General features: G+C 35.0%; 1 protein-coding gene across 4 annotated transcripts in view; it reads right to left on the bottom strand.

The window, feature by feature from the left end:
* EXOC2 (exocyst complex component 2) overlaps positions 1–16206 on the bottom strand; it is a 279267-nt gene that overhangs the window by 211334 nt on the left and 51727 nt on the right. For all 4 annotated transcript variants that reach the window (XM_042938092.1, XM_042938091.1, XM_042938094.1 and 1 more), the window contains 3 exons: positions 8550–8710; positions 3828–4004; positions 1524–1650 (listed from right to left, as the gene is read on the bottom strand). In XM_042938092.1, the coding sequence (XP_042794026.1) occupies positions 1524–1650; positions 3828–4004; positions 8550–8667 (422 nt within the window). In that variant the 5' untranslated portion in view covers positions 8668–8710. The remainder of the gene's footprint in view (positions 1–1523; positions 1651–3827; positions 4005–8549; positions 8711–16206) is intronic.

The raw sequence follows: 16206 nt of genomic DNA, 5'->3' as shown, positions 1-16206 counted from the left end.
TCCTAACTTTGAAAGTTTTGTCTCAAGCTCATACAAAATTCATACAATACTCCTAAACTGTATTTTCCTCACGAAAGAACAATCATATAGGACCTCCTGCTCTACACTTCTTTTGTGGCAGGACTTGGAAAGAAGCTGGCTTTCAAGGGTATTGAACCAACCTATTAAAAGGCTTAGTATCAACTGTAAAGTCTATTCATGCTTGAAACTGTGCTCAACTAAATAGCTAGTAATTACCATTCTTTTCTAGACTTTCTTGATCCTCAAACTCTTTATAGAGCACTGAAATCCTTAAAACAGCTCCAGAATGACCCATACTGCCAAAGAGCTTCAAAGATGTGACCTAGGACAGTCCAAGCTCACTAAAAGCTGCTAAACCCGAGGACTTCTCAACACATCGTAAATTCCAAGACAAACACTTGCTCCCTTCCTCTTAGCCAGAGGTAAAAACCTCACTAGGTGAAAAAGCAGCTTACTATTTGAATTACTAATGGTCTTCAAGTGTAGGCTTGAAGGTTAAATATATAAAGATTAAGCAGAGAATTTTCCCAATTCTTAGAAAAACTTAAAGCTATGGTTAAAGTGTTAATAGAACTAACTTGTCACCCTCAGTAAGTGTTTACAGAGCAACACTCAGTATATAACTTCATGAGCAGAACCATCAAGGCTAGAAAATAAATTAGACACGATTGATGTGTTAGATGAACTGATTAAGTAAGATGTAAGGATAAAGGTACTAATTATAAAAGTTACTAAACATTGTCCTAGCAATTAAGAATAGAAAATTACAGATTCGATAACATCTTGAAAAATATCATTTACCTGTCACAATACTGATCAAGTAAGTCTGGATTAAGTACGACTTACAGGCAGGGATCGTAAACAAAATAAAAAACTACACTGGGCCTAATTATTCTAAAATATTTCCACAAAACATCAAGCACTTGGAAAATTGTTTTGAAAAAAAAAATTAATGTTTATTTATTTTTTATAGAGAAAGAGAGAGACAGAGCATGAGTGGGGCAGGGGCAGAGACAGAGGGAGACACAGAATCTGAAGCAGGCTCCAGGCTCTGAGCTGTCAGCACAGAGCCCCACGCGGCCTCAAATTCACAAGCCAAGAGCCAAAGTCTGAGGCTCAACCAACTGAGCCACCTAGGCACCCCAGAAAATTCTACTTTGATTTCAAGTGCCATCTAAATATTTAAACTCACAAACCCCAGATAACGCATTTTCCTATCATTAAAAGTATTAGTTATTAAATATTTCAAGATACTTTTCTTCTTCACAAAGTGTAAATTCAAAAAACTAAAAGAGGTAGGTAGTTTTCACCAAAAGTTTTAACTAACTGGAACACTCACAAGCAGCAAACCTGACAAGGCTTCAGAAATACAACTTGTCTCCCAACAACAGAGATGTCTTCAACTGTGCTTGCCTGGATATTTCTGGAGTGTCACTCTCTTCACTCTTAAGTATATAAAAGTTTTCAGCAATAAAGAAAACTGAAGGCAAGATGGTACTCACTTTTCAATGTCAATGCCAAGTGGATTAGCAGGACGCAGAGACAAGGGAGGAATTCCTTTATTCCTGTCAGTACGCATATCATAATAATTCATTTCATCAACCCACACAGCAGACTGATCCAAAATACCTACCAAAATGAGGAGCACATCCTTAATAAGACACAGGTTAAGTCTTTCGCTATTGCTTCACTTTTTAAAGACCTAAAACAAAATGCACACTAAGGTAATTTTTGAGAGATTTGACAGCACAAAAGCTCTGTTTGTTTTTTGGGTGTCTTCTTTTTTTAATGGCTTGTGGCTTGATTAAAAACACTAAAAATCTATCAAATGGCAAAAATAATATCTCTTGCTTCATGGTTACATTGTACATTATTCAACACAGAAGACAAGCTAAGCCTCTGAGAAAAAGTTCTGCTCAAACAAATGTATTTTATAAAAAATAAACAGTATAATTAAGTTGGCTAATTCAAAAAAATATCCAACAATTCTTTATATAAAGATATCAGTCAAACACTTTCCAAGAAATGCATGGCTTGAGTAATGGAAATGACTAGGATATTCAGGAAAAATGGACAGACACTGTGAACAAAATGTAATCTCTGAAAATGGTACTCTCTTTTATGTGACCAGATTCTTGACATTCACTTTGGCATAGGACTAACAGGCTTACCACTTCTGAATGTGGGTTGAAACAGAAAATGGGCAAAGGGCCAATGGGTGGCTTGAGGCTGTGAAGGCTTCATGGAAGGTATTTGATCCCAGGCAACTTCTAGCTGTATGAACCTTTGTGAACCAACTAATTCTTTTAGTACCCACAGTTCTGACAGAATGCAACAAGAGGCTTTGTTAGAAGTTATGCTCAAGTCTAGATACTCCTGAGTTCAGTCTGATAAGCCTTTACTGAACCTATACTGTGCCAGGTCCTGGGCAGGATGTTTTAGAATAAAGTTAAAACTTTCGATTAAGTTGTCTTTATCTGTTGTATAAATATAAGACATTGCTGGGTTCTGCCAAAATGTTTTAAGTTCCTCCAGAAAACTGATAACAAGTTCCTGCTTTAATTTTTAATTTTTGACGTTAAATAAAAATGAGTAAATAAAAACAGGAATATTATATATGTACAACGTATGCAGACACATATGTGTGCACATGTGTGTATATACATGTATAAATATGTGTGTATATATGTATATATGTGTGTGTGTGTATATATATATATATATTTTTTTTTAATTCTCCCTTAAATTCCTTATCTAAGTTTTTATTTATGGAAAAAAAATCCAGGAATATAAGGAAGATAATGCTGTAGAAAAGCTCTATGTTTTATGATAGAGAACAAAAACAATTTGCAAAATTATTTACTTTTCAGTTTAAGAGAGATATGTGACCTGGGCTTAATTAAGCCTGTGATAGCCCTACTTTAAATAAATGTTTATCAAGTACAGACCATGTACAAGACATTGCAAGACCAGAAAGATGAATCTGACACTATCCTAATTTTAGTAGGCGAGATGGCCATACACAGAAATAACTATGAGAAGAATAATTTAAAGTGATTAATTAAACACTTACTTAGGGTAAGGGTCTATACTAAGCACTATACAATACATGCTCTAACTCATTTAATCCTGTGAGGTAGGTAATACTGTTGTTCCACTTTTACCCACAAAAAAACCTAAGCATTCAAGTTCCACAGCTTGTAGTGCTAGAGCGCAGGTTTGTATTCAGAGTGACTCCTCAGACCAATTTGAGGAAGCAAGTGTTAAGTTCATAAAAAGTAACATATAAAGTGCTATAGGATACAAAAAAGAGAGATTATTTCTAGTTTGGAGGGCTAAACGCACATTCTGGCCAGGCAACATTGTGTCCTGGCCTCAAAGGATAGAGAAAAAGAAGGAAACAAGAACATTATTTAGATACTATGATTGCTAATTTGGCCACATCAGGAGGATATTTTACCTCAAATCTCAACTGCATAATACAAAGAAATGCAATTACTGTGTTCAAGATCAAGGAACTAAAATTGGCAAAGCAAAATGTTAAATAAACAGATTTTATAAAGAATTTAGGATAATAATTCTCTCATGACCATCCTCCTTAGGTTTTACTGTTAGCTCACTAAACTGCGTTTCCAAAAGTAATGCAAATTTTAACCAATATCCCATTCCTGTCAAAATAAATATAATCTAAGTTAATGAGATGTGAAAATAGGAACGTTTTATACAAATCTACCAGTTATAGATTTTAAAAGACAAAACGTATTTTCATTTTCCTCTTTAGAAAAAAAGTCATAAAAGATGGATACCTATTTTTTCAGGTTTGAGTAGCTTGAAAGACACTGTTGAGGTTCCTCTGCCACCTGACTTGGTTGTGACAATAATGTCTCCTTTGTCATTTTTAGCTTGTCCCACTCGGCATACTATTTTACTTGCAGACATCCATTCTGCCGTCAGGAGGCAATTATGTCCACAAATTGTCAGACCTGAAAATGAAAGCATGCATGTAACAAAGTTCAAAAGAACAAAGATCTTAGTCATGTCTGTTACATAAAAAGACAATTCTTCTGTCAGTCTTACCAGGTTTTTTCCATGAAGAAAATAAATCTAGAAATAACATTTCCTGTTCAATAGTTATTTCTATTACTGAATATACCCAATGTTATTTGCAAACATACTGTCTCTATTGATTTTTGTCTACTCTTTTATCTCTAATATCAAAGACTTCTTTAGATAATACTTAAGTTTCTTCAAACACCAATGGGATTAAAAAAAAAAATGACCATAATAATTATGTGTAGGCATTCCATATACTCAGTTTATGAGAATCTTAAATTATGTTCGTAGGTTTTAGAAGGGGAAATTATTACTATTATTAGAAATCAAAGTTGCTGATATAAAATTCTACAGTGTACAAAGAAATGTATATATCATTCCCTACAAACAAATATATTTATCCATCTTCCTAAACATAATCTGCACTTACTTTTCCTAGTGTTTAAATTATATATTGCATACATGGAGGATATTTTATTCCAGGCACAGCTTGAAATCAGGTGAATGTAGTTAATGTTCTTGGGAATTACTGGATTACTATTTCATTTTTAATATCTGCATCCTATAAAGGTAGTGCATGGTGCCTTTGAGTTTCCCTAATGATACTATTACTATACTACATTCTGTTCTCATAGTAAACCAACACTCCCAAAACCTCAACTCGTGCCCGGCATCTCAGGCCCGATACCAAGTAAATTATTATAATTTAGGCAGTAGCCAAATATGGAGGCACTGAAAGATTACAGTGAGGAAGATGTACCCCAGACAGAACACCAATATATCACCATATGGACATACTGCCAGCTCTTCTACTAACTTATTTTCTTTGTATTTTCTATTCTGCAAAGCAGAGAACAATGTAATAAATTTTATGGAAAAAGTAAACCGAACTGTATGTGGTAAAGACCCAGACACTTCACACTTTCTTTTCTCATTATTTAACTTTTTATACTGCTCAACAGTCAAGTTTGGTAATACAATTTTTTTTCAGATACCAGGAACACCTCAATTAATGCCAAATTTGGTTTAAAAAATGTAGGAAGGGAGTCAAGTCATCCTTCGTTAAAATGAAAGCACTATTTAGTAGGAATGTTGTACTAACCATTGAGAAAAATAACTACATTTCAAAGATGCATTTATTGAAATAATGAATTTTAGAGATTTCCCTAAAACAGCTATATGATTTATACATGTATGGAATCCTAATAATAGCATTTAAAGGCTTCTTTAGGACTAAGTTTTCTTTTGGTTTCTTTAAATGTGTAATGGCATTTACACATTTTTAAATGCATTCATAATTCAAAATTATTTTTTCAAAATGGGAACATCTTTGATATCTTTCCTGAAAATCAATTTTGTTTTGAAAAATGTAAACAATCTAAGAGATTGAAAGCACCCCTAGAATTCCTCTCCATCTTTAAGATAAGCACTGAGTAGGGAGCTTGGGTGGCTCAGTCGGTTAAGCATCAGACTCTTGATTTTGGCTCAGGTCATGATCTCTTCATGGGCTTGAGCCCCACATTGGACTCTGTGCTGACAGCGGTAAGCCTGCTTGGGATTCTCTTTCTCCCTCTTTCTCTGCCCCTTCTCCCATGCTTGCTCACTCTCTCAAAATAAATAAATGAACTTAAGAAAAAAAGAAAAGATAGGCACTGTGAAACACTTCAGTGAATATTTGCTCAAATAATTTTTATGCATACATAAATCAGTCTATGTATTTTTTAAATGAATGAAAAAAGTTTTAATTAATAAACTGAATACTTTTAGTGTTATATATGGTGGGTATTTTGATATTACTCTAGGTCAATACGTTAATGTTTTTAAAGTTTATACTATCAGAAAGATTCTTGTCATTTTAAATATTAACTCATTTCAGAAAGGAAAATTACTCAACAATAAATGTCAGGATTTAACATAAAGTCATTCCTAATATAGGTTCCTTGCTAAAGAACAACCTTATGATTAAAACTGAGCAATGAGGGGCGCCTGGGTGGCTCAGTCAGTTAAGTGTCCAACTTTGGCTCAGATGATGATCTCACTGCGCTGACAGCTCAGAGCCTGGAGCCTGCTTCAGACTCTGTGCCTCCCTCTCTCTCTGCTCCTCCCCCACTCATGCTCTCTCTCTCTCTCTCTCCCTCAAAAATAAACATTTAAAAAATTAAAAAAAAAACAACAAAAACTGAACAATGAGAGAGGCACCCGGGTTAAACATTGGACTCAAGCCCCATGTCCAGCCCCACATTGGGATTCTCTCTCTCCCTCTCTGTCTGCCCCTCTCCCACTCCCACGTTCACATACTCTAAATAAATTAATAAGTAAATAAGTAAATAAGTAAATAAATAAATAAATAAATAAATATTTTTTAAAAATTAAGAAATGGAATTAGCTTTCCAATATACTGACAGGAAGCCTAAAAACATGTTCAGATGAACAAACATGAATGATATCCATGAAAGCACAAGTTGGAAAAAAACTACCCAGAATAAGTTTATTCATCTAGTTGTAGCTGCTATAAAGTTTTCTCTGATTTAATATCTGCTTTGCATTTTAACTAAAAAAAAAATTAATAATCCTCATTTAATTTTAAACATAGATTTGAATAGATCATTTTAAATGTCATAAAAGTTAAATAAGATAGTAAGAAAGATTTCTTAATTTCTTAAGGACATTTTTAGTAAGTCACTGCAAGCTAAGAAATCTGCTTCATACAATATAATATCTTTTTTTTAAGTAACTTGTAGAATTTCAAATAAACTGCTTTTATAATGTTTTACTTGGCTAGTGTAGACTTCATCTGAGCTAAAAACACTCAAATTATTTAGCAGGTTAAGTTTGCTTTTTTTATAAAATGGTTTCTTGGCAATACATAGGCAGGTTGAAAGCTGAACTAGTGAGGTTTATAAAAGTATACACACTTAGTCAAATAAGAACAGCACTGCCTGAAGCTAAAGCAAGATTAAAATTTACATAGACTAGTAACTGTCATGTTGGGAGCTTCTAGTTAAAATGTAGGACATAACCTCCATCTGTATGGTTTATTTGCCTGCATTCTAGGGACTATTCTACTTTGGATGAAGAAAAAACTAAAATGAGCTACGTCAAAAAACCAAGACAAAAGTTAAATAAGACTATCTTCATAAGAATAATTAATTTAAATATTGTTTACTGGAGAAACAAAAACCATGGCTAGAGAAAAATATAAAATAAGACATTTAAATAACACTAGTGAAAAGAGTTAGCTGGGAAGTACAAAAATCAGTTATTAAATATAGTGCTGAGCTCCAATTTACTTTCTCTTTTCAAAGGGTTTTCCAGATGGCCAAAAAACAATCTGTCAACCTGCACCAATAATGCAAGAAAAACAAGTTCCAACTCATAATCTCCAGTATTTTACCAATAGGTCCCTCATAAATTAAGAAGAGTCAAGAGAATGTCTGAATCCAGAAAAGTTTATATGGGAAATTGGCATATACATGCAGTAGCATATACTGAAGCCTCTCCCTTCCTCATTCTGAATGCACCTCTACTCTGAATGCACTTCAGAGTTCACAGGAAAATAATCCTAACTGACCATACAATTATATTTATAATTAGCTCTCTACCCTGGCTGTACATGACACTTATTTGCATTTTCAAAAAGATGATTAGGCTCCATCTTTAGACTGAGACATAGCAGCCCAGAGCATTTGTTTTAAGTTCTAGAGGAGATTAAGACAAGCCAAGGGATGGCCCCCAATGTTTACAGCAGCAGCATCTACAATAACTAACTTATGGAAACAGCTCAAATGTCCATCGACTAATGAGTAGATAAAGAAGATATACATATACAGAATATCACTCAGCCATAAAAAATAATGCAATCTTGCCATTTGCAATGACATGGATAGAGCTAGAGACTATTATGCTAAGTGAAATAAGTCAGTCAGAGAAAGACAAATACCATGTGATTTCACTCATGTGTAATTTAAGAAACAAAACAAATGGGGATAGGGAAAAAAGGAAAGGGAAAGGCAAACTAAGAAACAGACTCTTAACTATAGAGATCAAACTGATAGTGTGGTACCAAGGAGAGAGAGTTTAGATTTGATTTGAAGGGCAATAAGAAACAGAAGAGGCATAATTCACAGAGCACTAGAGAAAGAACACAAACAGTTGTATAATGGAGGGAAAAACTAAAGACAGCAAAAATAGCTAGGAGGCTGTTTGAGCAATCAAAGCAGGAGAGATCAAAACTGAGGAAATGGAGGCAAAATCTCACCTGTGGGAAACTTTCTGAAGGACTTAGTGATAGGCAATTTTGACAAGATTTGATAAAATAATGATTTTAACAGAAAAGTCATAAAACCAAATAATTCTTTAATCTTTATTCAGATCATTCTGTACAGATCACAATGTTGTTTTTATATCATCTTGTCTCAACTGCCCACTATAAAACTGCATTTACCATGGAAACACAGCACAGTTCTTGCTCTTACCAATGAGGTCAGTTGGGCCAGTCCCAAGGTTTTCTCCTCTAATTATGACCTTTGTCCATGGTATTCCTTCGTTTGGAGAGATGCCTGTCACAAGGGGGGGTTGTCGCAATCGAGACATTCTGCTTTGTTGAGCAAATTGGAGATCTAGTTACAGAAGTAATCTGTTAGAAAGAAAAGAAAAGGATTAAGTGACAACTGAAATAAGCGTTGACTAAAAATACAAGAATGCTAGACACGAAGTACCAAAACATAAAAACAATTCTTAAACATATAGTTCTGAATTTCTCAGTTGTCATTTAGCTTCTCTGCCAACATCTCATGAACATTAAATTTACCAAGGACACTGTATCTAGTACTGTGAGGGAAATGTCAGAAAAATAATAGACAACTAAGCCCTTGGTTCTAGAACTTTCAATAAAATGACAGAACCTAATGTCACCATTTAGTTCTATGCTTATACCTGCAGAACCCTCAAAATATGCTAGAAATTGTTCTACTCTCAAAGTTGTTAAAGGAAAATGTTCTGATTATCATGTTCACAAATAGTAAAATACATCTATATTCCCATAGGTATACTGAACTTCACTTTATTTTTGTATTATACTTAGTATAACAACTCTTTTTCAATGTGATCAAATCAATATATTGACATTTTTACAAAACCTAGAATGTAGACGTACTGGCAAAAGCATGAATTTGCCAACTGTTCTGAGTGTAGCAGAGTCGGTAAAATTGCAGTTTCTGAGGTCAAATACACTTGCTTTCACAGCCTGGTGCTCCAATTTACTAATTCTGTTCTAAACCCTCTGTTTTCATATATGTAAAATGAACCTCATAATAGAACCTTTCAAAGATTACAATTAAGGTTACAGAGGATAATCCTAGCACAGTACCTAGCATATGGTAGGCAACCAATACATAATAAAACCTCACTAATACACTTCTGAAGAACTCCTCAATTGCTCAAGGCTTCAGATGCCCCAGAAGATGAAGGGGAGGTTCAGAGCAAAATAGCAAGAAATTGCAGGTTTTCTATATCTTCACATACTGAGAAGTTAAGACACCCTGGCATCTGCCTTCAACCTTGCAGTCCTCAGGAGATTAGAAGTTTAGTCTCTGAAGAGCCAAGCTGAAGAGGACCTGTAATCAGGAATACCAGGCACAGTAAGGGTGATTAAGTGTCAATGTGCACACCTAACTGTGAGAATATTCAGGTCTCTTCCTTCTCTGCTCTTATACCTCTATCAGCAAGGTGTGAAAGCTCACCCTGCAATAAGTTGAATATTATTCTCTGGGGAAATTAAAGGGGAAAAAGACCAAAGATCTTGACATGTAAGGGTCTTCTCCCCCAAAAAGAAGGGCTATTTGCAGTCGTATTACCCAACAGAAAATCCACTTACAAACTCTGCCCATATACAAACTAAACAAACCAGCTATTCCCAGACTCTAAAATATACAAGGACAGCCAAAGACTATAAGATGGTCAAGGAAAATATGTAAGAGAGAGATGGAAGTCAGATAAACAAAAAAATCCACAGAAAACAGAGATAAGGCAAATGTAATACACTAAACTGTGTCCCCTAAAAAATAGCATGCTATAAAGGTAAAATGAGTTTATATAGATGGGATCTAATCCAATATGACTGGTGTCCTTATAAGAAGAGGAAATTAGGACACAGACACACATGCAAGAAGACAATTTGAGGACACAGGGAGAGGTCAACTAGCTATAAGACAAGGAGAGAGGCTTCAGATGAAACCAACCTTGCTGACCCCTTTAACTTGCAGCCTCCAGAATCATGAGAAAATAAATTTCTATTGTTTCAACTTTTTAACTACCCAATCTATTGGACTTTGTTATGGCATTTTTAGCAAACAAACACAGAAGAAAAACAAAAATAAGGCCTTTAAAAGTATTATAAGCTTTGACCCCAAATTAGTATCTGCAGAGGGAGAAAATTTTTATCTTAAAGAATAGGATGTCATGAAAAGGAATCAATCCAAGAGTAAAAACTCTTGAAACTTTCAAAAGAGGCAAAAGAAAACAAGATTTATATTGTACTTTTAATGCAGGAACTGACACTGGTTTAACCAAAGGTAGCAATAAGGCTGCAAATAGGCAGATGTGTGTTTGGGAGGAGGAGAGGTGAATAAAGAGAGAAATGGAATTATACATTTTATCTAAAATTGATTATCAAGATAATGGCAGATTAGACACAGAATCTGGAAATGTGGAGGTAGATGGCAGAAGAGTTATAGGTGTCTGGGTTATGTTGTATAATAAAAAATGTTACTGACCTTTGTCCCTAGTTTCTGGGAGACTCAAAATCCAGGAAGTATCTTTGTTATTCATGAGCCTTCAATATCATATGTATGTAATATTCATGACATCTCAATATCAAAGCCTAACCAGAAAGGGCAACCATGTGATTAGAGGGTTAGGGTTTTGAGCCATCATCAGCTTGGCCTCTTCTAGAAAAGGGGAATGAGGCCTGAGATTGAGTTCAATCTCATAGCCAATGAAGCAATCAATCATGCCTACATAATTTATTTAATACAATTAAAATAACAAAACAACAACAACAAAAGAAGGACAGGAAAGAGATTACCAATCATCCAACAAACCAAATGAGAAAACTCAAGTTATTTTGAACCCCTCCCCTTCCCTATCCTACTTCCTAAATCAAAGAGTCAAAATCTTTCTGTTAGAATCCAAAGTCAACTATTCATCTCAGAGCTTGTGGTTTTCCCAGTTAAGACATTCACCTTCTCAGGGTGCCTGGGTGGCTCAGTTGGTTAAGCATCCGATTTCGGCTCAGGTCATGATCTCACAGTCCATGGGTCAGGTTCTATGCTGACAGCTGTGGTCTGCAGCCTGCTTCGGATTCTGTGTCTCCCTCTATTTCTGCCCCAACCCCACTCATGTTCTGTCTCTCTGTCTCTGTCTCTCTCTCAAAAATAAACATAATTTTTTTTTTAAATAAAGAAAAATCCTGTTTAAAAAAAAAAGAAACATTAAAAAATTTTTTAAAAAAATTCATCTTCTCTCCCTGGATATTTAACAGACTTCTAACTGGTTACTCAGCCCCGATTACTTCTCCACTACAATCCACTCTCAGCAAACACCTGCTAAAATACAGATCTAATCAACATCATCCCAGATTTTAAATTTTTTTTTTTTTAACGTTTATTTATTTTTGAGACAGAGAGAGACAGAGCATGAACGGGGGAGGGGCAGAGAGAGAGGGAGACACAGAATCGGAAACAGGCTCCAGGCTCTGAGCCATCAGCCCAGAGCCTGACGCGGGGCTCGAACTCACGGACCGCGAGATCGTGACCTGAGCCGAAGTCGGACGCTTAACTGACTGAGCCACCCAGGCGCCCCATCATCCCAGATTTTAAAAAATCTTCCACGACACTCCACTACTCAGAAGTCTCCAGTGCCCACAAAATCCTTACCATTTTATTAAAACCTGTCACAACTATTCTGTATTTCCTACTTCACTCTCAATCATTTCCTTCATTTGATACTAACTATATAAGCCCAGTCACCTTTTATGAACCGTCAAGAACTTTTATGCCTTCATGATTTATCTTATTTTGACTAAACAGAAAGTCTTTCCAAGTTTGCTAAACCCTTACCAATATTTCAAGGTCAATCTAAAATAGTCTCCCTGATCCTCTACAATGCTTCTGATACATAATTCTAATATTCACTGCGTTAAATCTTAGATATCATGTTTACATCTCCTCTTTGAAAACACAAGATGTTTAACCAACTCTATACAACCAATGCTTGTCATACATATCTCACAAAATAAATATTATCATATGACTGCTGAAAGAAATCACATAAATTCTGAATGTTTTCTGAATGTTTCATGGTATCAGTGGAACACTGGAATTAAAATAGGACAAAGAGAAGAAATACAAGGGGTAAAGTAAAGAGACATAGTCTATATAACCTATTGGGTATAGAGACATAGTCTATATACCTACTGGGTATATAGACATGTATATTAGGTATATCCATGCAAAAATCTTTTAAAAGTTTAAAGGACACTTGTATACAACACCTTCACAAAGAATAAAATACTCAGTAATACATTTTACAAAAATGCAAAACTAGTACTTTGAAAACCACAATATAATATTGAAAAAGATTCAAAAGCTAAATAAATGGAAAGATATGGACAGGAAGGCTTAATACTGTTAAGATGACAATACTCAACTTGATCTGTAAATAAAATTCAATCCCTATTAAATTCTCAGCTGGCTTTTTTGCAGAAATTGACAAGCTGATCAGGAAATTGTATGGAAATGGAAAGGAACTAGGACACCTAAAGACACCAGCAGATTGAAAGTAAGGGGATGGAGAACCATCTATCATGACAATGGTCATCAAAAGAAGGTCGGATTACATCAGACAATCTAAATTTTAAAATAAAGACTGCAACAAGAGATGAAGAAGGGCATTCTATCATAATTAAGAGGTCTATCCACCAAAAAGATCTAACAATTGTAAGTATTTAGGCTTCCAACATGAAAGAACCCAAATATGTAAGTCAATTAATCACAAACATAAAATAACTCATTGATAATAATACCATAATAGTAGGGGACTTCAACACCCCACTTACAACAATGGACCGATCATGTAAGCAGAAAATCAACAAGGAAAGAATGGCTTTGAATGACACACTGGACCAGATGAACTGAACAGATATATTCAGAACATTTCATCCTAAAGCAGAATACACATTTTTCTTGAGTGCACTTGAAACATTCTCCAGAATAGATCACATACTAGGTTATAAATCAATGCTCAACAAGTACAAAAAGATCAAGATCATACCTTGCATATTTTGAGACCATAATGCTATAAAACTGGAAATCAACCACAAGAAAGACCATGAATACTTGGAGATTAAAGAACATCCTACTAAAGAACGAATGGGTTAACCAAGAAACTAAAGAGGAAATTAAAAAGTACATGGAAGCCAATGAAAATGAACACACGACAATCTAAAACTTCTGGGATGCAGCAAAGGCATAAGAGGGAAGTATATAGCAATCCAGGTCTTCCTAAAGAAGCAAGAAAGGTCTCAAGTTCACAACCTAACAGCTGGGAAAAAAAAAAAAAAAAACAAAACCCAGCAAATAAAGCCCAAAACCAGCACAAGAAGGAAAATAATAGACATCAGAGCAGAAATCAATGATACAGATATTAAAACAACAGAACAATGAAACCAGGAGTTGGTTCTTTGAAAGAATTAATAAAATTGATAAACCCCCAGTCAGACTGATAAAAAAAAAAAGTACCCAAATAAATAAAATCACGAAAGAAAGAGGAGATCACAACAAACACTGCAGAAACACAAACAATAAGAGAATATTATGAACAATTATACACTGAAAAATTCTGGAAGAAATGAACAAATCTGGAAGAAATTAACAAATTCCTAGAAACATATAAACTACCGAAACTGAAACAGAAAGAAATAGAAAATTTGAACAGACCCATAACCAGTAAAGAAACTGCATCAGTAATCAAAAATCTCCCAACAAACAACAGTCCAGGGCCAGATGACTTTTCAGGGGAATCCTACCAAACATTCAAAGAAGAGTTAACACCTACTCTTTTGAGGTTGTTCCAAGAAATATAAATGGAAGGAAAACTTCAAAACTGATTCTACGAGTCCAGCATTACCTTGATTCCAAAACCAAAGACCCTACAAAAAAGGTGAACTACAGACCAATTTCCCTGATGAACATGGATGCAAAAATTCTTAACAAGATACTAGCAAATGGGATCCAACAATACATTAAAAGAATTATTCACCACAATTAAATGGGATTTATTCCTGGGATGCAGGGCTGGTTCAATATCTGCAAATCAATCAATGTGATACATCACATTAAAAAAAGAAAGGATAAGAACCTCATGATACTCTCAACAGATGCAGAGAAAGCATGACAAAATACAGCATCCTTTCTTTATAAAAACCCTCAAGAAAGTAGGGAGAGAAGGAACATACCTCAAAATCATGAAGGCCATATATGAAAAATTCACAACTAATATCATCCTCATTGGGAAAAAACTGAGCTTTCCCTCTAAAGCCAAGAACAAGACAGTGATGCCCACTCTCACCACTGTTAATCAACATAGTGTTGGAAGTCCTAGCCTCAGCAATCAGACAAAAAAATAAATAAATAATAATAATAATAAATAAAAATAAATTTAAAAAAAATAAAATGCATCCAACTCGGCAAGCAGAAAGTCAAACTTTCACTCTTCGCAGATGACATGATACTCCACTACATCAAAAAACTGCTAGAACTGATACATGAATTCAGGAAAGTCGAAGGACATAAAAACAACAAGCAGAAATTGATACACCGATAATAAAGCAACAGAAAGAGAAATCAAGGAATTGATTCCATTTAAAATTGCACCAAACACCATAAAATACCTAGGAATAAGCCTAACAAAAGAGGTGAAAATCTATAAACTGAAACCTATACAAAGCTTATGAAAGAAACTGAAGAAGAAGACACAAGAAAGTGGAAAAAATTCCATACTCATGGATTGGAAGAACAAATATTGTTAAAATGTCGATACTACCCAAAACAATCAGCACATTCAATGCAATCTCTATCAAAATAACACCAGCAGTCTTCACAGAGCTAAATAAACAATTTTAAAATTTGTATGGAACCAGAAAAGAGCCTGAATAGCCAAAGCAATCCTGAAAAAGAAAACCAAAGCTGGAGGCATCACAATTCTGGACTTCCAAGCTGTATTACAAAGCAGTAATCATTAAGACAGGAGAGTACTGGCACAAAAACAGACACATAGATCAGTGGAACAGAACAGAGAATCCAGAAATGTTCCAATGTATGGCCAACTAATCTTTGACAAAGCAAGAAAGAATATCCAATGGAAAAAAGTCAGTCTCTTCAGCAAATGGTGTTGGGAAAACTGAACAGCAACATGCAGAGAATGATGGGGCGCCTGGGTGGCTCAGTCGGTTAAGCGGCCGACTTCGGCTCAGGTCATGATCTCGCGGTCTGTGAGTTCGAGCCCCGCGTCAGGCTCTGTGCTGACCGCTCAGAGCCTGGAGCCTGTTTCAGATTCTGTGTCTCCCTCTCTCTGACCCTCCCCTGTTCATGCTCTGTCTCTCCCTGTCTCAAAAATAAATTTAAAAAAGTTAAAAAAAAAAATTTTTAAAAAAGAATGAACCTGGACCACTTTCTTATACCATACAAAAAAATAAACTCAAAATGGATGAAAGACCTAAATGTAAGACAGGAAGCCATCAAAATCCTAGAAGAGAAAACAGGCAACAACTTCTTTGACCTCGACCGCAGCAAGTTCTTAGTTGATATGTCTCCAGAGGCAAGAAACAAAAGCAAAATGAACTATTGGGGCCTCATCAAAGTAAAAAGTTTCTGCACAGTAAACAATCAGCAAAACTAAAAATGGGAGAAGATATTTGCAAATGACATATCAGTTAAAGGGTTAGTATCCAAAATCTATAAAGAACTTTTCAAACTCAACACACAAAAAAACAAATAATCAAGTGAACAAATGGGCATAAGACATGAATAGACACTTTTTCAAAGAAGACATCCAGATGGCTAACAGACACATGAA

The sequence above is a fragment of the Panthera leo genome, chromosome B2, assembly GCF_018350215.1.
Source record: "Panthera leo isolate Ple1 chromosome B2, P.leo_Ple1_pat1.1, whole genome shotgun sequence".
NCBI lineage: Eukaryota > Metazoa > Chordata > Mammalia > Carnivora > Felidae > Panthera > Panthera leo.
The sequence above is the reverse complement of the archived record's forward strand: the minus strand, read 5'-3'. Positions and strand labels throughout refer to the sequence as shown.